General features: G+C 38.3%; 1 protein-coding gene across 1 annotated transcript in view; it reads right to left on the bottom strand.

The window, feature by feature from the left end:
* Nucleotides 1-25,664, bottom strand: part of ANKRD31 (ankyrin repeat domain 31) — a 134,744-nt gene that overhangs the window by 29,731 nt on the left and 79,349 nt on the right. Inside the window, exons 18-22 of the mRNA XM_068993511.1 lie at nucleotides 21,593-21,729; nucleotides 14,556-14,718; nucleotides 12,091-12,206; nucleotides 8,113-8,200; nucleotides 1,853-1,949 (exon numbers count right to left, since the gene is read on the bottom strand). Of these exons, the coding sequence (XP_068849612.1) occupies nucleotides 1,853-1,949; nucleotides 8,113-8,200; nucleotides 12,091-12,206; nucleotides 14,556-14,718; nucleotides 21,593-21,729 (601 nt within the window). The remainder of the gene's footprint in view (nucleotides 1-1,852; nucleotides 1,950-8,112; nucleotides 8,201-12,090; nucleotides 12,207-14,555; nucleotides 14,719-21,592; nucleotides 21,730-25,664) is intronic.

Raw genomic sequence — 25,664 nt, 5'->3', positions numbered from 1 at the left:
AGAAAATGAGAGTACAAAAGGGCAAATAACATCTTAATATTATTATAAAAATGGCTTTTGACTTCTCAGACCCCTTGAAATGGTCTCAGTGACCATCTTTTAAGAGGAGCTGTTTTAAAGGAAAGCAACAGTGTAGATAATTCTCTCTCCTAACACAGGTTAGAGTTGTTGGTACTAAACTCCAAACTGCCTGGATATTAAAGTAAGTAGCATATGCAAGTGGAAGAAGTGTCAAGAAGAAATCAGAATTAGCAAATAACAAGTAGTATTAAATGTAAGAAGCTGGTTGAACAGAGAAGAAAAAAGAAATTAATATCACATTGAAAACTATGTGAAACAGAGTCCAGATAGAAAATGAAAATGCTCTTTAGATTACAAAATTTCAAGACTAATAGCAACATTAATAAGAAGACACATATAATGGAATATTTTTCAGCCATGAAAAGAAACAAATCCTGCTGTTTGTGACAACATGGACACATCTTGAGGGCATCATGCTAAGTGAAACAAGTCAGACAAAGACAAACACTGTATGATCTCACTTATATTTGGAAGCTAAAAACCAAAAGTCACAGGTTCAGAGAACAGACTGGTGGTTGGCAGAGGTGGAGGATGCATTCGGGTGAAATGGGTGAAGGAATCAAAAGGTATAAACACCCATGGTGATTACAGTTGATAATACTGTATTGTATATTTGAAAGTTGCTGAGAGTAGGCCTTAAAAGTTCTCATCTTAAGAAATAAAAGAATAAAAAAAAATAATACCCAAACAAGAAAAAATATATATAACAAGTTTCTCAAAAAAAAAAAAAAAGATAAGAGGTATATAATCAATATAACTAGGATAAAACTCTTTAAGGACTCTGAGAACTTAGAAGTACACAAGACTACAAAATATACATGATTACACTGCTTAGAAGAACATTTGTAATAGCATAGAAGAACCAACTTTAGTGTAAAAAAAATGTGAGTTTACTAAGGAAAGAAATTTACTTACGGGATTCATGGCCAGAAAGGCTTTCATGAAATTCATGGCTATGGACATTTTAATATCCTTTCTGAACATTTCAAGTAATAAAGTAGAAAAACATCTCTCTAGGAAGTATATATCAGAGAAGGCAATGGCACTCCACTCCAGTACTCTTGCCTGGAAAATCCCATGGATGGAGGAGCCTGGTGGGCTGCAGTCCATGGGGTCACTAAGAGTTGGACACGACTGAGCCACTTCACTTTCACTTTTCACTTTCATGCACTGGAGAAGGAAATGGCAACCCACTCCAGTGTTCTTGCCTGGAGAATCCCAGGGACGGAGGAGCCTGGTGGGCTGCCGTCTATGGGATCACACAGAGACGAACACGACTCAAGTGACTTAGCAGTGACTTAGGAAGTAAATATAATTCCTCATGGACATAATAGATTATATGACCTCATAAAGTCCTTTTCCAGTTCCACAAAACATCTGTAATCACAAGAAATTCGAGGCCAGGATTTCCCTGGTGGTCCAGGGATTTAGAGTCTGCCGGCCAGTGCAGGGTCACAGATTTGATCCCTGGCCTGGGAAGATTCCACATGCCACGGGGGCAACTAAATCGTGCACCACAGCTACTGAAGCCCATGCTCTAGCGTCTGTGCTCCGCAACAAGAAACATGCTCTGCCACTGCAATGAGGGCCCATGCGTTGCAACTAGAGAGTAGCCCCTGCTTGCTGCAGCTAGAGAGAGCCGGTGTGCAGAAATGAAGACCCAGCATAGTCAAAAATAAATAAAGTTAAAAAAGAAATTCTAGACCTATTATAGATTAAAAATAGATAAATTCTGAAAACTCCAAAGCATTCTTACCTTTTTTTAACTCACCTGTATTTTTTAGCTAGATCATCCCTTTCTGCCTTCTGTTTAGCAAGCACGTTGTCCATAACTTCTTTTATCTCTAACATCTTACCAGCGTATTGTTCTAGAAGCAAGGTAATAAAATAAAAAGTCAGCTAACTGAGAGATAGCAAATGTTAAATTTGGTCACAAAGGACTTAGCCTTATTGTTAAATTTTAAAAGCCATTATTTTCCTACCCTCTTCCACCATATCAATGGTCCAGATATCAAAGCTAATGGACTTATGTCACTCTAGAGAAGTACCCTGAGGTGTGTGAGACCACACCAAAGAAGGAGCAGGCAAGCCTGAGTTCTAACCCTGTTATCCCACTGACTAAGCTTGGTGATCCTGGACAAGTCATTGACCTCTCTGGTCGCTGCCTTAACTGTGACATTAGGGTACTAAAAGAAGATAAATAGTAAGATAATTTTGTCTGTTACAATTATTTACTTTTTAAAATACAAAAGGAAAACACTGTCAATGTAAAGGAAATTTTGAAATAATATGAATGTTTACAGAGAAGAATGCTCAGAAAGATCAAAGGCAGGAGGAGAAGAGGGTGATAGAGGATAAGACGCTTGGATGGCATCATCAATTCAATGGAAATGAACCTGAGCAAACTCAGGGAGGTTGTGTGGGTCAGGGAAGCCTGGCGTGCTGCAGTCCATTGGGTTGCAAAGAGCTGGACACGACTTGAACACAACAGGGAAGAGAAGTCAGGGTATTTCCCATTCACCCACTCCTTCTCAATATTTCACTCCATGAAAGAGACTGATTTTAATACTTTGGTAAGTGTGTGTGTGTTTAAAACATGTTTACTTTATATATAGCCTACATATTTATACTATATATAACTATTTATTATATGTACTTAAATATAAGAATCATGCTATCAGTTCTTGTTCTTTGCTGCTAAGTCGCTTCAGTCATGACCCCATAGACGGCAGCCCACCAGGCTCCCCCATCCCTGGGATTCTCCAGGCAAGAATGCTGGAGTGGGTTGCCATTTCCCTCTCCAATGCATGAAAGTGAAAAGTGAAAGTGAAGTCGCTAAATCATGTCCGACTCTTCGCGACCCCATGGACTGCAGCCTACCAAGCTCCTCCGCCCATGGGATTTTCCAGGCAAGAGTACTGGAGTGGGTTGCCATTTCCCTCTCCAATGCATGAAAGTGAAAAGTAAAAGTGAAGTGGCTCAGTCGTGTCCAACTCTTAGTGACCCCATGGACTGCAGCCTACCAGGCTCCTCAATCCATGGGATTTTCGAGGCAAGAGTATTGGAGTGGGGTGCCATTGCCTTCTCCTCTTGTTCTTTACACTTAACATTTAGGGCTATGATATCTAAAGTCACTTATGAAGTGAAGTGAAGGTCGCTCAGTCATATCTGACTCTTTGTGACCCCATGGACTGTAGCCTGCCAGGCTCCTCTGTTCATGGAATTCTCTAGGCCAGAATACTGAAGTGGATAGCTGTTCCCTTCTCCAGGGGATCTTCCCAACTTAGGGATCAAACCCAGGTCTCCCCCACTGCAGGTGGATTCTTTACCAGCTGAGTCACCAGGAAAGCCCAAGAATACTGGAGTAGGTAGCCTATCCCTTCTTCAGAGGAACTTCCCAACCCAGGAATCAAACCAGGGTCTCCTGCATTGCAGGTGGATTCTTTACCAGCTGAGCTACCAGGAAAGCCATCAGTTCAGTTCAGTTTAGTTGCTCAGTTGTGTCCGACTCTGCGACCCCATGAATTGCAGCACGCCAGGCCTCCCTGTCCATCACCAACTCCCAGAGTTCACTCAAAATCACGTCCATCGAGTCGGTGATGCCATCCAGCCATCTCATCCTCTGTCGTCCCCTTCTCCTGCCCCCAATCCCTCCCAGCATCAGGGTCTTTTCCAATGAGTCAACTCTTCCCATGAGGTGTGGCGAAGTACTGGAGTTTCAGCTTTAGCATCATTCCTTCCAAAGAGCATCCAGGGCTGATCTCCTTTTTTTTTTTTTGATTTAAATTTATTTATTTTAATTGGAGGCTAATTACTTTACAATATTGTATTGGTTTTGCCATACATCAACATGAATCTGCCATGGGTGTACATATGTTCCCAATCCTGAACCCCCATCCTACCTCCCTCCCCATACCGTCCCTCTGGGTCATCCCAGTGCACCAGCCCCAAGCATCCTGTATCCTGCATCGAACCTAGACTGGCGATTCGTTTCACATATGAATATACATGTTTCAATGCCATTCTCTCAAATCATCCCACACTCACCCTCTCCCACAGAGTCCAAAAGACTGTTCTATACATCTGTGTCTCTTTTGCTGTCTCGCATACAGGAATGTCTGGATCTCCTTGCAGTCCAAGGGACTCTCAAGAGTCTTCTCTAACACCACAGTTCAAAAGCATCAATTCTTCGGCGCTCAGCTTTCTTCACAGTCCAACTCTCACATCCATACATGACCACAGGAAAAACCGTAGCCTTGACTGAACGGACCTTTGTTGGCAAAGTAATGTCTCTGCTTTTGAATATGCTATCTCGGTTGGTCATAACTTTTCTTCCAAGGAGTAAGCGTCTTTTAATTTCATGGCTGCAGTCACCATCTGCAGTGATTTTGGAGCCCCCAAATATACAGTCTGACACTGTTTCCACTGTTTCCCCATCTTTCCCATGAAGTGATGGGACCAGATGCCATGATCTTCATTTTCTGAATGTTGAGCTTTAAGCCAACTTTTTCACTCTCCTCTTTTACTTTCATCAAGAAGCTTTTTAGTTCCTCTTCACTTTCTGCCATAAGGGTGGTGTCATCTGCATATCTGAGGTTATGGATATTTCTCCCGGGAATCGTGATTCCACCTTGTGCTTCTTCCAGCCCAGCGTTTCTCATGATGTACTCTGCATAGAAGTTAAATAAGCAGGGTGACAATATACAGTCTTGACATACTCCTTTTCCTATTTGGAACCAGTCTGTTGTTCCACGTCCAGTTCTAACTGTTGCTTCCTGGCCTGCATACAGATTTCTCAAGAGGCAGGTCAGGTGGTCTGGTATTCCCATCTCTCTCTGAATTTTCCAGTTTATTGTGATCCACACAGTCAAAGGCTTTGGCCTAGTCAATAAAGCACAAATAGATGTTTTCCTGGAACTCTCTTGCTTTTTCCATGATCCAGCGGAAGTTGGCAATTTGATATCTGGTTCCTCTGCCTTTTCTAAAACCAGCTTGAACATCAGGAAGTTCACAGTTCACGTATTAATGAAGTCTGGCTTGAAGAATTTTGAGCATTACTTTACTACCGTGTGAGATGAGTGCAACTGTGTGGGAGTTTGAGCATTCTTTGGCATTGCCTTTCTTTGGGATTGGAGTGAAACCTGACCTTTTCCCGTTCTGTGGCCACTGCTGAGTTTTCCAAATTTGCTGGCATACTGAGTGCAGCACTTTCACAGCATCATCTTTTAGGATTTGAAATAGCTCAACTGGAATTCCATCATCTCCACTAGCTTTGTTCGTAGTGATGCTTTCTAAGGCCTACTTGACTTCACATTCCAGGATGTCTGGCTCTAGGTGAGTGATCACACCATTGTGATTATCCGGGTCGTGAAGATCTTTTTTGTACAGTTCTTCTTTGTATTCTTGCCACCTCTTCTTAATATCTTTTGCTTCTATTAGGTCGATACCATTTCTGTCCTTTATCGAGCCCATCTTTGCATGAAATGTTCCCTTGGTATCTCTAATTTTCTTGAAGAGATCTCTAGTCTTTCCCATTCTGTTGTTTTCCCCTATTTCTTTGCATTGATTGCTGAAGAAGGCTTTCTTTTCTCTTCTTGCTATTCTTTGGAACTCTGCATTCAGATGCTTATATCTTTCCTTTTCTCTGTTGCTTTTCACTTCTCTTCTTTTCACAACTATTTGTAAGATCTCCCCAGACAGCCATTTTGCTTTTCCACATTTCTTTTCCATGGGGATGGTCTTGATCTCTGTCTCCTGTACAGTGTCACCAACCAACAGCAGTCAGGACCTGATCACGAGCCAAGAACTCTAGCGTTCTACTGCGTTACCTCTCCTTCCCTAAACGGGCAAAGAGACTCAAAAAAAGGATCATGATTAGAATAATCCCAGTGATAACATGATCACAACAGAATAAAATTAAGTTACAAAGCCTGGGAGTGGGGAGGGGAAAAGAGTGTCTAATCTTAGAAGCATTAAAAGCAACAGCAAAGAGGCTCATACATTCTACTATACAGAATTTGAGAATCTCTGTATTTAACACACACTAATATGTTATAAATAAAAATACCGTTAAGGGACAAAAAAAGTATTTGTAGCAGTTATGGGAGAAAAGGGGTCAATAACTTGATTATACAAAATGGCTTCAATTTCCTAACAAACAGGAATAGTCAATTTATGAAAGAGAAGATAAAATTAGTGGAAAAGTACCATTAATAAGCAATAAGTGAAAATAATATACATATTTTTTACTAAAATAGTAAAAAATTTTTTCAGTAAAATTATTTTAAATGAAAATACTGACGCTATTAGCAGTGTAAAAGCAAACACAAATGTGTGTTGGTGGAAGTACAAATTATTACGTAGCACTATAGGAAATCAACTTATCAATGTGAACCAACAGATTTTACAGTGTTTATATATTTTGACCCAATAATTTCAATTATGTTAATTTTTCCTAAGAGGATAATCCTAAATCCAGAAAAAACTATGTATGGTGGTATAATAGCAGAAAAAATGGAAAAATATACATGCTCAACAAAGAAGGAAAAATTAAGTAAATCACGGGACATTTATTGAACAGGATACGATGTAACCACTAAGAATGATGACTGTGACAAAAAGAAAACACGGCACATCTCACACGACCCCATCTACACTTTTTCACAATTTTATTGAGGTATAATTACATAAGCATTCTCTTAGAAAAAAAGGAAAACTAAACACCAAAATATTACGGTAGAGCAGCAGGTGATTTTTAGCATGTTTTTCCTCATTATTGTTTTTGAAGTGTATCTATATACCTTTTATAATGAAAAAAGTATATTCTTGTAAAATTCATCTTAGATGTATAAGATACTATAAATACTAAATAAAATATATGAACTATACATACTGTTTGGGGATATAAACTAATTTGGATTATTTTCCTCAAAATACCACCTGTATCATGTGTTAGGCCAGGATGAAAAGTAGAATGGGTATAGTTTAAAAAGAAGTAATTTTTTTAAAAGGTATACAACATGAATTAGGGCTTTCCTCATAGCTAAGTTGGTAAAGAACCTGCCTGCAATACAGGCGACCTGGGTTTGATTCCTGGGTCAGGAAGATTCCCTGGAGAAGGAAATGGCAACCCACTCCAGTATTCTTGCCTGGAGAATCTCATGGACAGAGGACAGAGGAGCCTGGCCTCCATGGGGCCGCAAGAGTCAGACACAACTTAGTGTCTAAATCACCACCACCACAACATGAAATTAAGCTAACAGACTAATTAACAGTTATATCCTGCTACAAAAAAGACTGATGAGGTACTATTTTGACTTTTAAATTAGTTTTTATTAGAGTATAGTTTATTTACAATGTCGCATTAGTTTCTGTTTTACAGCAAAGTGAATCAGTTATACATATACAAATACCCACTTTTGTTAGATTATTTTCCCAGATAGGTCATTATAGAGTACTGAGTAGAGTTCCCTGTACTCTGCAGTAGGTCCTTATTAGTTGTCTATTTTCTAAATAGCAGCATGTATGTGTTAATCCTAATCTCCCAATTTGTCCCTCCTACACCCCCTCACCCTTGGTAACTATACGTTTACTGTCTACATCTATGACTCTATTTCTGTCTTGTAAATAAGCTCATTTGTACCATTTACTTAGATTCCACATATAAGTGATATCATATGATACTGACCTTTCTCTGACTTACTTCCCTCAGTATGACAATCTCTAGGTCCACCCATGTTGCTGCAAATGACATTACTTCGTTCTTTTCGATGGCTGAGTAATATTCTACTATATGTATGGACCACATCTTTATCATTCATCAGGGCTTATAATGTGGACATTTTTTGCGGGGAGGACACCTTCAGCCTCACAGCACTCCTATTTTGAATTCTATCAAAAGTTTAGTTTTGCCTGTTCTTGAACTTTTTAAAAATGGAATCATACTATACCCACCCCATCCCCAAAAGAAAATGAGGCAGCAATGCCTTGGATGACTGAAATAATCAAACTTAAATATGAGTGCATATTTACCTGCATCTTCAGGGGTTCTTATCTCAAACTCTAATAAATTTTCTTGTTTTTCTTCTATGTCTTGTAGAATGGCGCTGATGGTCTGATGCTATCAGATAAAATATTAAAAACTTCATTACAAGAACGTAGATGTTTTTCTCTAACAGGCAACTGACAAATGAATAGTAAAAGTGCTACATAAAGCACCACAGAAAATGTGATCTCCCTTTACATTCCACATGTATTCAGGCCTCATTTAAACTTAACTACATATATATATATATATGTGTATTTGGGAAAAAACTAAACTTAAATACATCTTGATTTATGTAGCAGATCTGCTCCTGGAAAACAGAATGTTGAGTGGCAACCAATCACAATTTCTCAATGACTCCTTTTATAGGTGTAGGAGGAAAAAAAAAGAACTCAGCAAATAATATTTAAAGATTACATATATGCAAGAAGTTCACTTTAAGGCTTTATGATTATCATTGTACACTATTAAGATTTCACATACAGTCTTAGAAATACAAAACACCTTCAAAAACCCACAAAGAGGATTTAAAACAACCTCTTTATATACTTGTCAGTATTAATTAATAGTATTAATTAAACTATTAATATTAATAGTTTAATATTAATATTAAACAATTCAATGCAGATAGTTTCTTGGTTCATTGTTAGAGGAATTAAAATAGAGGAATATTAATACTGAAATGCCTTCAACATATTGGCTTGGCCAACAAATTCGTTTGGGTTTTTCCATAACGTCTTAGGATCATTTTTGCTTCTGACACATCTTTCATAAATTTGTATATTAAAACATATTGGTTGAGAGCACAGGCTCTGGAGTCAGATTACCTGGATTTTAATGCTGCCACTAATATGTAATAGAAATGTAATTTTGGATTGTTACCTACCCTTTCCTACTTCAGCTTCCTTAGCTGTAATGAGGAAGGTAATGATATTAACAGAAACTACTTTCATTATTATCGAGGCTAAATCGATTAACATAAAGCACTTAGAGGAGAGCTCACCATTGCATAAATACTCTGTGAATGCCAACTATTATCATTATGATAATCACTCTTGTACTCACTCTATATGGAGTGAGAGAAGGAGGCTGCCTAGATGCTGTGATCTAAAGGTGTTAGAAGGTAGCATCAAACTAAAATCATCTCATTTCCTTTGCATCTGGCCATAAAGTCACCCCTCATCCTCAATTTGGTTTGAAATTTTCAGCACTCAAAAACAAATTTACATTTACAAAGGATAAACCTTTAATGACTTTAAAGTCTGCATATTTTAAGTTTTTTCTTAAAGTTGGTTTTCATTCAACTTTTATCTCTTCATTATATTTCCCTGAGGCTTGGCATCGAAAGTGATACACATTATTCCTGAAACAAATACTCATACAGTTAATAACCATAGGGTTAGGATGATTTTTCCATAATGTTTTAATCTTTACATGAAAATATACCTTAAAGATACTAATGGTCAATACAGTGAGCTGAGCTGATACAGAAGGACCTCTGTCTACTCCAAACACCTGGAAAAATACACTAGACAAAATACAATAAATTTTAACCACCCATGCCCAGCTAAAATCGGAAAAATAAAGGGAAAGGAAATGAAGCTGGTAGCAGCCCATGAGGGATGTGGAGCAAACATAGGTTATTAGGAATTAGAGTCTGGGTTTTTAATACCTACAAAGGAACAGGAGATAAGGCCTCAGGGCTACATAAGGAAGGGGTTAGAATCAGTCAGTTGGGTTCAGTTGTATCTGACTCTTTGCGACCCCATGGATTGCAGCATGCCAGGCCTCCCTGTCCATCACCAACTCCCAGAGTTTACTCAAACTCATGTCCATTGAGTTGGAGTTAGAATGGAGCCCCACATAAAACTAGTGACCATGAGTGGGTGTCCTTTAGCTTAAATAAGGATTAGTAAAAACTCTACTTGTCACCCACTCAGCCTGTCGGTAGAAAATCAGAGGTCAAAGGGTATCACCCAGAATATAGTGTAGAGAATTAAAGAGATGGAAAATACAAAAAAGATATAGGGAGACTGGTCTAACAACCATCTCAAAAAATATGAGTTTCATAAAAGGAGAATACTGCTAATGGGAGAGGGGTAATAGTCAACAATCTAAGGGCTCAAAGTTTCCAGAATACAAGGAGAAATCTGTCTTCAGACTAAACGAACATGTCTAGTCCTTTTAGAGTAAAATTAATTAAAAACACACCTACATTTAGACATAACCTAGTGAAACAGCAGAATATGAACAAAAAAAAATCTTTAAAATTGTAAGCCTGAAAGATATATTAGAAAGACAATTAACTTTTCATTCATTACAAGAGATACCAGGAACAATGAAAATATTTTTGAAATGTTGAGGCAAACACAATTCATTTTAAACAGCATTTAAAATATTTTAGGTATAAAATAGTTGATCAATCATAGTTTATGTTCAATGAATAGTATTTTCCTCTCTACACGAACAAAAAGTATGTAAGGGAAGTCTAATCCACACACACGGTCTCATTCAAAATATTTCTTTGAGGGGTCTACTTTGCTTAAGAAGTTAGTGTCTAGGATGCTATGTGTTTTAATCAAACTAGTTTTAATCAAACTAGATGGATATGAGAATACCCATCTCATAAATTAATATATGGGCAACTAAGTTATTTTCTTTAAAACTACACCTTCACATGAGGGATTTCACATAGAGCAAACTACCACTATAAACCACTCAGGGTCCGGGTTGGTTAAACCAGGCTGCTTTCCTCTTCTCCGTCTAGGTTCCAAGGTCTTTCTTCCTACTATGTATCCGCGATACTTCTTGGAAGCTGGATGGATGCAGACACACTAGAACACTGCAACAGTGACACTGTCTGTGGGATAGGTAAGCGCCAAAGAATCCAATCCAGGAGTCAAGGATAGCAGCTAAACTCTAAGTCTCTGTTCAGTGCAGGCAGTTTCTTGGTTCCTTGTTAGGGAAATTCAAATAGAAGTCTTATTCTGGATTCAGAAACAGGACAGCAGGCCTCTCTGACCACCTGTCTGGGCACTGCCTAGATTCTGAATTCGGTGCCTGCCCTCAAGCACAGCAAGTCAGGAGTCACTTTACATAAGAAAGGGAGTGGGTTTTGGAATTCTTGAGCCCCTGGAGGTCTGGTCAACCCTAGGATCTAAAATTCTGTGACTGACTCACAGGTGAAACAGCACTGGAAGAAGGTATAAAGTAAAACCAGTACTGCATTTCTGCATGCACACTGATGTTCACGTCAGTTTGTGGCCTGGATTATAAGCAGGAGTCCCTGAAACTAGGATCTGAAGTCGCCCACAGGGCAGATGCACTGCCCAGAACCTGTCCCGATTGCGACTCCAAATTGCTGTTAATGAGGGACTTCCCAGTGCTGTTCAAGGCTGGATGTAGGCTGGCCCAATCGGTGATGCAGACACATGCTGTTATCTCTCTCTTTCCCTGGTGGCTCAGAGGTTAAAGCATCTGCCTCCAATGCGGGAGACCTGGGTCGGGAAGATCTCCTGGAGAAGGAAATGGTAACCCACTCCAGTATTCTTGCCTGGAGAATCCCATGGATGGAGAAGCCTGGTAGGCTACAGTCCATGGGGTCACAAAAAGTCGGACACGACTGAGCGACTTCACGATACTATACTGTTGTTTCTATTTCTTTTCTTTTAATGCTTGTATATTGAAATTAAGTCAAATCTTCTATAAAAGACTGAAACTGATATGTGTGTAATGAGTGGTTTCTTTGGCTGACGAGTCCTTCAAACCTAAAACAAAAGTAAAACTTTTGGCAAAACATTCATTCTGCTCAGTCATGCTGTGTTATTATCTTATGACAAAAAAAAATTTTTTTTAACCTGCATGTCCTTAAAAATGGAAAGAATGCTGCCACTAGCCAATGGCTGGCTGGCGCAAAGAATGGCATTTTCTAGGCTAAAGAACAAAAGCATTTCAACTTCACTCACCATGGAAAGGTTTTCTTCTGTTTTTTCTTGGTGTGAGATAGAAGGTGTATCAACAGTTTTGGAATCATCACAAATGCACTGTTTACGTCTTCTTGCCCGGACGTCAGGAGTTTTTACTTTAAAACATAAAATCAGAAAATATATTAAGAATGTGCAAAAATTTGCCTACTTTTATCAATTGTAATGGTGACAAGAATAGGAAGGATAAATTAAGTCTATAATTACCATATCTTAATGTTGATTAGCACCTCATTATTTATTGTCAATTGACTAATTTTAGCAAATCTATTGAATACGTATCACATGCTGGATATCCAACTCTTTTCGTGAATCATCTTATTTAATCTTCATACGAGCCCTGAGGGGTAGGTAGTTAATCACATCTATTTTACAGAAGAGGAACATGAAGCTTAGACGGATTCAAGAAGTTGCCTGATGTGTTGCACAGCTAGTACCGAAACCAGATCTGACTTCCGGTCCATGCTCTACTATGACCGTAATTCACCGTCTCTATAAGATTCTCTCTGAACCTTCTCCCATTCTGGATTCCCTTTCTTCACATACGGTTACCCTATATCCCTCATTCTATTGGGTTACCTGAAAGGAAAGGTATATACAAGGAACAACAGAAGAGTGGGAATAGATCTGCTGCTGCTGCTGAGTCGCTTCAGTCGTGTCTGACTCTGTGCGACCCCAGAGACGGCAGTCCACCAGGCTCCCCCGTCCCTGGGATTCTCCAGGCAAGAACACTGGAGTGGGGTGCCATTTCCTTCTCCAATGCATGCAAGTGAAAAGCGAAAGTGAAGTCGCTCAGTTGTGTCCGACTCCTTGTGACCCCATGGACTGCAGCCCCCCAGGCTCCCCCGTCCCTGGGATTCTCCAGGCAAGAGTGCTGGAGGGGGGTGCCACTGCCTTCTCCAGTGATCAAGATCTAGTACTTTATAACAGAGTGTGCAATAGCTCCAAATATGGCTGTGAAGAGAGAAAAAGTCATGCCTGGGGCTGTAAGAAAAGCCTCACACCTTATGGGCTTAGCATATGGGAGCAGACGAAGAAATGAGGATCTGTGTGTCAGTCCCGACTTTGACCTACATGTGATCTCGCGCACCAGTAAAATAGGACACAATGACTGTCCTTGCCTCTCACCAATCCTATCAGTTGGTAAGGGGAGTGGCAGGCCAGGGGAAAAGCACGTCACAGGGGTTCTCTTCCCAATAACCTCCCTCATAGACAACACAGATAAACTCCTGGCTTTTTTCTTCCATGAGTCAAGGCTCACACATGAAGGAAAAGGAAGATCAAGTCCCTCTCCTCAACACTTCCGAAATTGTTTTTAACTGCCTGTTTTCTGGTTTATCTCTCCAAAGCCTGCAAGCTCCTCCAGGGCTGATCTGCATAGCATGTGCTCAACAAATGTATGTTTTCTAAGTCAGTGCTCACTAAATGCTTCTTTAAAAAAACACAAACACACCCACATTGTTACCTTGTGTGTTTGTGTGTGTGTGTGTGTTGGTGAGAACATTTGAAAGTTACTTTCTTGGCAAACTGCAAGTATATAATTTATTATTAAAAACTGTAATCATCATCTTATACATTAGAAGACCCCCAGAACCAATTCATCTTCTAAGCGAAAGTTTGATCAACATTTCTCCATCTCCTCCACCACTTCCTCCCCCAAGCCCTTGGCAACCACCACTCAACCATCTATCTGGTTCTTTCAGCTTGACTTTTTAAGGTTCCACATATAAGTGACACCACAAAGAGTTTGCCCTTCTGTATCTTTCTATGCTTATTTCATTTAATGTGACATTCTCTAGGTTCACCTACGTTGCTACAAATGGCAGGACTAAATGGTTATTTCTTATAGACAACTCATTATATTAGTTAAGTGCAAAGTACTGCTAAAAATGGTTCATAAAAATTTCCCTGACTATATATTTCCTTGAAATATTCTTTCCACTATAATATATATTACACATACACTCACACACATATATAAGTATAGTATATTTGCTTAACAAATTCATATTCTAGCATTAGAATATCAGTCTTGAAAAGTTGGCATGAGTCCAACTTCTGCATGAATCATTATAAATTTTGAAGTAATGGAATCTTAGTCGCAAAGACTTTAGTATAATGTCATTCTTTTCCAGCCCCACTATAAAGTAAACCAATCTGCATAGATTCAGTAACACTCAGATCCAGTGTTATGAGAGATGAATGTTTGTTTAATGAACGTGTTTTGTTTCAACATATAATTCTAACACAATAGAACCATATAATCTATAAATTAAACCAAGTTTTGAAATGCTGTTTCTAAAAATAAATTATGCTTTTCAAGAGTTTAATAAACAGACAAAAAATTATCCCTAGTTATGAAACAATTTACACAAATCTGAAGACTTTGTTTTTCTAAGCAGAGGTATACACCTGTATAAAACAGCAAGAAACATTGCTATTCATACCAGTGACTACAGCATCACTCTCATCTCTGCTGTCAGTCTCAACGGCACCATAAGATTTCAGCAGCTCTTTCATATTTTCATTATCTGCTTCATCCAAAGCAGTCTTCTGCTTTTCATCCTTTTCATTAGGGTTTGCTCCATGCTGTAGTAGCATCTCAGCTGCCTAGAAGGTATTTTTCCAAAGTTATCTCTACAGACACCTAAAATCAATCATTTCTGCTTTCATTATAGGATAACACTATCAAATATTAAAAGCTATCAAAAAATTACTCAAACTCTGACCAAGAAAATTTCAATTAAATTTGATATGACAATTGTAAACTGATCCACTGTTTGGCCTGATCTGTCTTCACAGGAGAATCAAATACAGTGATATGAAAGTACCAGATATGCTGCTTTCATTGTCTAAGAGCAGACTTAGATAGACTGATGTGCAAAAGGATTTACTGTATCTCTGTTACACAGCCTTTTGCCCTCCCCTAAGCTGCTGGAAGATGGGGTACAGAAGGGAGGAAAGATCATTTCAGGATTATATTATATTGTATTATATTATACTATACTATGCACTGTATTATAAACCACCATTAGACAAAGTTGAATAAAGTTTTACTTGAACTATAATACTTCAGATATGTTACTTGTTTAGGAGTTTTTATAAGTTAGCTTGGGAACCTAATGTCCATTCTAATACTCTCTATGCAAATATGTTTCCTAAATAGATGACTTGTATTCACAGAATCTTAACAAGATAAAAAGAAACAGAAATAATCTACCCCAACCCCATCTTTACAGAGGAGAAAACTGAGGTCAAAGATAAATGTTGTGACATTCTGGGGGCAAAAGTTTCTGATATAAATAATGCTTTCCTGAATAACTCAAACTTGGGTATGAGAATTAAATTTGTGACTCATCAAAGTTAAAGACTGTCACTTATCAGTTGATAGTAAAAGTCAGTTTAGTAAAAAACAGTCAATGATTCCATCTGCATAATACAAGCAACTCAAATCACTGAAAAACCTTTTGATCAGGAAAAGATGGTCAGTATTTTGTTAAAGATATGTTATGTTCTAGTAGCTTTTCTCTTTCCACTTGTGTTCAGGTATGGAGAAGCATAAAAATTTAGAAGCAAATGCACCAGTAGAAATTATGACAGTTCCTTATTTGTTCTATCAGCCTAGAATTAGCCCAGCATGAAGGAAAATATATTTGTTTTAAGGTCAAGCATACAAAACTCACTCCTGCTACTTACTAGCTATGTCCTTGGGCAAGTTACTTACCATTTGAATCTCATTCTTCTCACCCATGAGGCTTAAATGTGAACCCATGTCTGAAGTATTTGGCACATGGTGGGGCTTCAGGGGAAACAGTCCCCTAATCAGCTGTGTGTAAGCCCCAGCAACAGTTCTGCCAGTCCTCCCTGCAGCATTTACGTACTTTCCTTACACACATTTGTAGATCCACCAAAGAACTGAGGAAGTTCCCCCTTTACATCACTGGAGAGGTCTCTCTATGCAGATACATTCTGTCTGGTATCTTGCTCTCAGAATTTTAGCTGCTGGAGCCTTTGAAACTCCAAATTCTGTCTTCTCAGCGCTCTGAGATCATAAGGCTATTTGTTTTCCTCCTCCCTACACGACTGCCTGGAAACTCCTCTGCCCAGAAGGTGGGGCAATCCACAAGGCTCGTCCCGTTTGCTTCTGTTCTCTCCTGCACGTTGTCTGATTTCTCAAAACTGTTATTTTACATATTTTGCTCACTTTTCTAGCTTTTAAGGTGGGAGGGGATATCTCATCCCTGTTACCCTATCTTGCACAAAAGTGAGGTTCCATTCCCATCCATATTTTAGCTTTAAAAAAAAATCTTTTCCTCTCATTCTCCTTTTCCTTATCTTTTAATACTCCACAGTTTATAAGGTAGAATACAAAACCACCTTGGAAGATAATTTACAACAGAAACTAAGATTTTTTTAAAAAAATATGCAAGTTGAAAAAGAAAATAAGATGATAAACTCAACTTTGTATCTAGTCATGCAAGAGAGAAAATCACAGGATATCACAGAATTGATACTTATTAGTTCTACAATTGGGCTTCACAGGTAGCACAAGTGGTAAAGAATTTCCCTGCAATGTAGGAGACCTAGGACGGGAAGATCCCCTGGAGAAGGAAATGGCAACCCACTCCAGTATTCTTATCTGGAGAATACCATGGACAGAGGAGCAGGACAGGCTACAGTCCATAGGGTCACAAAGAGTTGGACACGACTGAAATGACTTAGCACACACACAGGTCTACAATACCATATATTTATATATCTTGCTCCCTAACTTATCATTCTAGATTATCTATCAATATCCTACCTCAAAAAAAAAAAAATAGGGACAAAAGGGAGAAAGTGAATCAGAAATAAGAACAAATGACAAACTGTTGCATGGAGGGAAAGTTAATGAAGATATAAGGAAAGATGCTGGCCAATATATGTGTCAAAGTAATTAAAACATCATTAAAAACACTACCTCCATTTCAAATAGAATATTTCTCTTTAAAGTGAAGGCAATAGAGACATGGAAGGTTAATCCAAAAGTAAACTTTATCTGTATCACCACCTAGGTATCAAGAACATCAGTGATTCTCTAGAACAGGCAATAATAGCACACTATGGTCCATGGGCCAAATCCTGTCTGATGCCTGATTTTGTAAATGAAGTTTTAGTGGCGCACAGTCAAAACCCACTCATTTACAAACTGTCTAGGGTTGCTTTTATAACAGAATAGCAGGTGAGTGGTTGCAATAGAGGCTGTGTGGCCCAGAAAACCTGAACTACTGATTATCTAGCCCTTTGCAGGAAATATTTACCAATCCTTGCTCTAGACCAGAGCTGTCCAACAGAGGTCTCTGTGATGATGGAAATGTTCGAATCTGCATTGTCTAATACGGGAGCCACTTGCCACATGTAGCTACTGAGCACTTCAAATGTGGCCAATGCAACTGAAGAACTGAATTTTTAAATTAAACTGATTTTAGGTAATTCAAATTTAAATAGTCATCATGTGGTTAGTGGCTATAGTACAGACAGTGCAGCTCTAGATCAAACTCCTTATTTCAAGGGTAAAGTTATCTTTATCTTTTTCAAGCAGCAGAACTAGGCCTAGAATTCAAGTTCTCCAGTTCTGTGTCTTGTCTGCTAAACCAAGTTCCTTTCTGCTATTTCCTGTTCTTGACATTTATCTTTACAGAAGACCCTCAACGTCTGAGTAATCATCTTCCCTACCCCTTGAGGTTACCAAATTGCTATGAGAGAAGCTAGAGGCTTCAAAATAGGAAAATTCTCACTTATGAAGAGAAAGTCACTCAGTCATGTCCGGATCTTTGCAACCCCATGGAATGTAGCCTGCTGGCTCCTCTGTCCATGGAATTATCCAGGCCAGAATACTGGCCAGGAAAATATGCTACAAATTTATAACAAAGTCAAAATGTAAAGATGTAGGATTGCCTGAAAAGAAAGTGAAAGTTACTCAGTCATGCCTGATTCTTTGTGACCCCACAGACTATACAGTCCATGGAATTTTCCAGGCCAGAATACCAGAGTGGGTAGCTGTTCCCTTCTCCAGGGGATCTTCCCAACCCAGGGATTGAAACCAGGTCTCCTGCATTGCAAGTGGATTCTTTACCAGCTAAGCCACAAGGGAAGCCCAAGAATACTGAAGTGGGGGGCCTATACCTTCTCCAGAGGATCTTCCTGACCTAGGAATCGAACCAGGGTCTCCTGCATTGCAGGCGGATTCCTTACCAACTGAGCTATCAGGGAAGCCCAGGATTTCCTGAAGTCATATATTAAAATAATATTGTAGAAATGCTTAAAGCACCTGTGAAGCAAAACTGATAAGGGATAAACTAAAAGGTAAAACAGTTAACCTAAAAAAAGAAAAATCAGGATTTTAATATGGTGGTGGTGGTGGTTTAGTCGCTAAGTTATGTCTGATTCTTGAGACCCCATGGACTGTAGCCTGCCAGGCTTCTCTGTCCATAGGATTCTCCAGGCAAGAATGCTGGAGTGGGTTGCCATTTCCTTCTCCAGGGGATCTTCCCAGCCCAGGAATTGAACCTGGGTCTCCTGCGTTGCAGGCAGATTCTCTACCGACTGAGCTACAGTTAGAAAGAGTTAAATTTATTATATAAAAATTTCAAGTGTGATGTTGACTCTTTTGAAAATTTAATGTAGATTATAATGAACTAGCAGTATTAAAAATACAAGACTTGTCTTTAAATTAGCTTATCTAAATTCCTTTGGAATATGGTGTTTTCAGCTGGATACTGTAGAGCTAAAGCCAAGAAGAACTACATGATCGCTATATTCTTACTTATAAATCACCAAGCTTCCTGGAAAGAGCCAGATAGTAATGATTTTGTGTGTGTATGCCGTGGTTTCCCTGTCACAGCTACTCAGCTCTACTGAGAGAGCACAAAAGCAGTCACAGACAACACGCAAACAAATGAGTGTGACTGTGTTCCAGAAAAACTTCATCCATGTGCACGAAAATGTGAATTCCATGAAATTTTCATGAAATATTCTGTCTTCCCCCACCTAGTTACTTAAGACGATAAAAACTACTTTCAGCTATCAGCTGCTCCAAAACAGGCAAAGGGCCAGAATTGCCCTGGGAGCTGTTCGCCAGCCCTTGCTCTAGAAGAGAAATGTGTTTTACACAGTGATATGGATTAACAATTCTGAAAATGCTTTACATTTATATGAGAGTTGGACAAATAAGTAAATAAACTGTGGATAAAAATAACCAGGTTTATCACTGTCAGAAAAAGAAGTTATAAAGAAACAAGATGGATAAAAGCTAGAATGAACTCCGTGAAGCTGGATTAGAGTCTGAGAAGACAGTTTTAATTCATGTTTATTTTAATATATACGGATAGATTAATTCATAGATATAGAAATGAGTATACATGTATTAGTATACTCACATATTTTTCTGTCTTTACCCTCTGAAAGGGCCTAGAAGGAGTGACAAGCTGATAGCAATAAACATAAAAAAAGAAAAATCAGGACTTTAATATAAGTGTATTAATACAGGACCTAGGGCGAAAACTGTGGCACCTTTCAAAATTTTTGAAAAAAAGAACTTCCCTGAGACCATGAGGCAAAAAGTCAACCGTGAGATAAAGGATGTCCTACGTGCTGTCACACTCTTTTGCCAGAAAAGCTAGGCCAAGAAAACATACTTTATTGTGTCTCTGCTGAACCAGAAATCAATCAGTATATATTTCAGTTAGAAACTAAATACAATACTACTTCGAGGAGTTAACACAGCGGGCCTAAGACTGCTCTCTAGAGAGGCCGCTTATGTGGCTGGCCTGTAGCTGGCATGTGAGAACCGGGCTGGCAGTCAGTGTCCAGCGCTGATATAAACCTTTCCCTAATTGCTGTGACTCTCTGTGCTTAAACTGTCGACACACACAATGTGGTGTATGCTTCTGGGAGTCTGGAATCTTGGTAAGTGCTAGGTAGAGGGTGCCCACATGACCAGCCCTCAATATAAATCATGACCATTAAGTTTCTAATCAGCTTTCCTGGACAAAAATTTTGTACTTATGTCACTATACTTTCACTGCTGAGGGAAAAGCAAACCGTACGTGGCCTCTCGTGAAGAAGAGTACATAGTAGAGCCTGCGCACGGACATCTCCAGACTCCACCTTTTCCTCTGATAATCCAACTATGTATCCTTACTATATTGCTGGAATAAATCTTACCCATGAATACCATATGCAGGGCTCTGTAACACTTTCTAACAAATTTCCAGGTATAGGGGTGATGTTGGGGGTGGGGTCCTTATATTCTATATTGCATATATGCAATATTCTATATTGCATTTTTCAGGATAGTCTAAAATCCTAATTTTCCTACTATGAATTTTTTGCCCTTATTTAAGGGCTTTCACTTTAAATGACCTTTTTCCTGTGCAAATAACCAGCAGGTTCATCACTTCAGTGACTCTTCCTGTTTGTTTTCTTCCACAGCACGATCACATAACCTCAAGATTTTGTCAATTCCTTTTTAATTTAAACATCTTTAAGATCAAAGAGCTTCTTTGATCAAAAGAAGCCTCCCTGGACATTAGCCTACCCATCTGGTACTATTCTTAATTATTAGTTTATACCTTTTATTTCTGCAAGTCACAAATTCAATATTTTTCTTTCACATGACTATATTCAGGCTGAAAACAGTAGAGATATATTTTCACAAAATTAAATAAAAACTACCAGACTATTAAAAAATACCTAGAGACAGATAAAGTGGTATTAGTGAGAGATCCAAAATATTTTTTTACATGAATCTTGGTTTTATACTGTTGTTGTTGCTGGTAATTTCCTTAACGACTTTTCAAAGCGAAAAATTATTCCTAAAATCTACACTATCTACAGACAAATTTTCTCCTAAGGTTTGTCAAAAAAAGAGATAAGTTTAAAAATCTGAAGAACTTTAATATCTAGATTTGAAATTTAGTGTTACTCTAATAATTAACCTAGTAATTTTCCCCTGTTATTTTCACCACAGTAGTTTATTAAAAAAAATGAGAAAAAAAAATACAACAACCCCCAAAGAAACAAGCAACTTAAGCTTTTACTCATTTCTTTGAAACTTCAAACTCACTAAGAAATTTCTGAGTTTAAAATTGTCTGGTTATCAAATATATCATCACTATATATACTCTTTTATGTACAACAGCAAATCATTTGAGACAATTAAAATTACAGTGTATTACATTGATAGGCTGTGTTTACTCTTAGCCATTTCATTTTATTCTGATTTACATGAATTACGCAATGAAGAGACAATGGAAACAGGATTCATTAGGAAATATATTGCTTTTCTAAACTATATGTAATATCATATATACTTGTGCCTCTAAGAAGTTTTAAAAATTCTTTGTCTTAAGGAATCACCTTAATTAGCAATTTAAAATACCTTCACTGTCTTCATTCACTTTTTAAAGAAAAAGAAATAGGAACCTAATATGATGCACTATACCTTTAAATGGTTGTTTGCAACAGCATCATGTAAGGGTAGAATTCCATCTACATTTTCACAATTAACATTAGCACTAGCTTTTAACAACTCTACATCACTCCATCCGTTACTAGCTGCCTTATGAAGTGGTGTCCAACCTAAAAAAAGAAAAAAAGAGAAAACAAAGAAGCTACTTACAAATCAATACTCAAGTAGTATCCTCATTATTAAGTTCATTTGCACTAATGGAATGAATATATATATTGATTCAAATGTATATACTAAGTACTGGACAGGAAATAATATTGAAAACAGGCCATTTTAACATCCTCTGAGCCCACAGCTGCCCTTGAACATGGCCCTGTCCACCAGAAGGCCCAGGACCCAGCTCTTCCCACAGTGCACACACAGTAGACCCAGGACACCCAGGGCCCTGCAGCCAAAGACCCTGGAGCCCAGTTCTACCCACCAATGGGTGGGGACCAGCCCCAGAAACCCCTGGGCCTAAGCCTTGTCCATCAGCAAGCCTGCTCTAGCTTTGGGAATAGACTCAGCCACTAGCAGGTGGACACCAGCCCCTGGACTATTACAGCTCCACAGCCTGCTGTGACAGAAGGCAGTCTACCAACAAGCAGGCCAGCACCAGCCCTAGGACCAGCTGGGCCCAAGTTCTGCTCAGCAGTAGGCCAACATAAACTTTAGGTCCACTGAATCCCACAGCCACCTGTATCAAGAACTGGTCCCACTCATCAGCAGTCCAACACGAGCTCTAGAACCTGTGGGCCCTGCCTCCAGTCCCCAAGACCTGGCTCTGCTCACCAGTGGGCTGGCAGTAGTCCCAAGAACTAGCTTCATCCACTGGAAGGCAGGAAACAGCCCTGGGATCTCCTATATCCAGTCTCTGCCCATCAGTAAACAAGCACTAGTCTTGGGGTCTCCTGGGGTTCAACAGCCAACTGCCTTGTGACATAGCTCCACCAACCAGGCCAGCAGCCTCCACACAAAGCAGGGCAACCAACCCAACTGGGGACAAGCCAAGCCTACCAGACCACCCACAGCAGTCAGACTAACACAAAAGAAGGACGCGTGTAGCCCACATAGTGGGGACACCTAGAACATACAGCGCTGGTAATCAGAGGGAAGTGAGCTCCTAGAAGCATAAGACATTTCCTATAAGAGGTTACTTCTCCAAGGTTGGGAAATGTAGCAAACCTATCAGATACACAGAAAAAAACTAGTTAGTTAGGCAAAATGAGGCAACAGAGTTTAAAAGAAAGAAACAAGATGAAGCCCCAGGAGAAGAACTAAGTGAAGTGGAGACAGGAAAACTATCTAAGAAAGAGTTCAAGGTAATGACTATAAGGACAGTCAAAGAACTTGGGAGAAGAATGGATAAACAGAGAAGTTAGAAGTTTTTAACAAAGAGTTAGAAAACAAAGACCAACCAACCAGAGACAAAGAATACAATAACTGAAATGACAGACTAACAGGAATTAACAGTACACTAAGTGATATATAAGGACGTATCAGCAAGCTGGATGACACAGGAGTGGAATTCAAAAAGTAAGGACAGTTTAAGAGCTATCTGGAACAATATCAAGTGTGCCAATATTTTCATTATAGGAGTCCCAGATGAAGAAAAGAAAGAAAGGGACTGAAAACATATTTGAAAACATAATAGCTGAAAGGTCCCCTAGCCTGGGAAAAGAAAGAGACATCCAGGCCCAGGAAACAAGATCAAGACAGTCCCAAACAGGATCAACTTAAAGAGGACCACATTAAGACACATTGTGATTTAAATGGAAAAATTTAAAGACAGAGAATATAAAAAGCAGCAAGAGAAAAGCAACAAATAACATACTAGGGAACTTCCATAAGACTCCTGGCTAACTTTACAACAGAACTCTGCAGGTCAGAAAGCAGTGGTACCATATATTTAAAGTGATGAAAGGGAAAAATGTACAACCAAAAATATTGTACCCAGCAAGGTTTTCATCAAATACGATGAAGATATCAAAAGCTGTATAGACAAGGAAGAGCTAAAAGAACTCAGCACCACCAAACCAGCTTTATGAGAAATGTGAAAGGGACTCCTCTAAGCAAAAAAGAAAAGGCCACAACTAGAAGCATGAATATTATTATGAAAGGAAAAAGTTAACTGGTAAAGGCAAATATACAGTAAAGATAGTAAGTCAACTGGGTACAAAATTAATAGGAAGTTTAAAGATTTTAAGTTTACAGATTTTTCACTCATGGTTACCATGAATGTGTGTACAAGTGAAAAATCTACAATAGATATGCAAAAAAGAAAATGGAAACTAAACATAACATTAAAGATAATCATAAAATAACAAGAAAACAAAAGAAAAACATGAATAAAAAGAGAATTACAAAAACAACTCCCAAACCATGAACACAATGGAAAGAAGATCATATATATCAACAATTACTTTAAAAGTAAATGGACTAAATGCTCCAATCAAAAGACAAAGAGTGACTGAATGGATACAAGAACAAGACCCATATATATATATATATATATATACATATATACTGCCTACAAGAGACTCACTTCAGATCTAAAGACACACACAGATTGAAAGGTGGGGAATAGGAAAAGGTATTCCATGCAAATGGAAACAAAAAGCAACCTGGAGTAGCAATATCCGTATCAGATAAAATACTTTAAAACAAAAATTGTTATAGGAAACAAATAAGCACATCACATAATGACCAAGGAATCAATCCAAGAAGGTATAACAATTTAAAATATATCTGTATCCAATACAGGATCACCTAAATATATAAAGCAAATATTAACAGACATAAAGGGAAAAACCGACAGTAACACAATACTAGTAGGGGATTTTGACACCCCACTTTCATCAATGGACAGATCATCCAGAAAGAAAACCAATAAGGAAAAACTCATAAATGACACATTATATTAGATGGACTTAAACTGATATATATAGAACATTCCATCCCAAAGCAGCAGAATACACAGTCTTTTCAAGTGCACATGGAACATTCTCCAGGAGAGGTCACATGCTAGGCAACTAAACAAGTATCGGTAAATATAAGAACACTGAAACCATATTAAGTATCTTTTCATTCATATTGAAATCACTATGAGACTAGAGATCAACTACAGGAATAAAACTGAAAAAACACAAACATATGGCAGCTAAACAGTATACTACTCAACAATCAATGGATCACTGAAGAAATCAAAGAAAAAAACAACAAACACATAGAGACAAATGAAAATGAGGACACAATGATCCAAAATCTATGGGATACAGCAATAGCAAGTTCTAAACCTCTACAGAAGAAAAGTCTCAAATAAACCTAAGCTTATCCCTAAAGGAACAGGAGAAAGAACAACAAAAAATGTGAAAGGAGAAGGAAAGAAATCATAAAGTTCAGAGCAAAAATAAATTAAGTAGAGGCCAAATAAATAGAAAAAAAAATCAGTGAAACTAAGAGCTGATTCTTTGAAAAGACAGAATTGAATACACTGTGGCCAGATATACCAAAGAAAAAAGAAAAGGCCCAAATAAAATAAAATAAAATATAAATAAAAATGTTACAATTAACAGCACAGAAATGTAAAGGATCATAACAGATTACTACAAACAACTACATGCCAATAAAAAGAACAACCTACAAGAAAAGGAAAAATTCCTAAAAATATGCAATCTCCTAAGACCTAACCAGGAAGAAATATAAAATATAAACAGATCAATTACCAGTAATTAAATTGAATCAGTAATTAAAACTCCCAACAAAGTTCAGATGGCTTCACAGATAAATTCTACCAAACATTTAGGGAAGAATTAACACCTGTCCTTCTCAAATTATTCCCAAAAATTGCAGAGGAAGAAACACTTCCAAATTCATTGTACATGCTCAGCATCTTCTTGACACCAGAATCAGAAAAAGATATCACACACACAAAAGAAAATTACAGGTCAATGTTACTGATGAACATAGGTGCAAAAATCAAATTTGCAAAAATTTTAGCAAATCGAATCCAACAATACATTAAAAGTATCATACACCATGATCAAGTGGGATTATCCTAGGAATG

This window comes from Capricornis sumatraensis, chromosome 2, assembly GCF_032405125.1.
Source record: "Capricornis sumatraensis isolate serow.1 chromosome 2, serow.2, whole genome shotgun sequence".
NCBI classification, from domain to species: domain Eukaryota; kingdom Metazoa; phylum Chordata; class Mammalia; order Artiodactyla; family Bovidae; genus Capricornis; species Capricornis sumatraensis.
The sequence above is the reverse complement of the archived record's forward strand: the minus strand, read 5'-3'. Positions and strand labels throughout refer to the sequence as shown.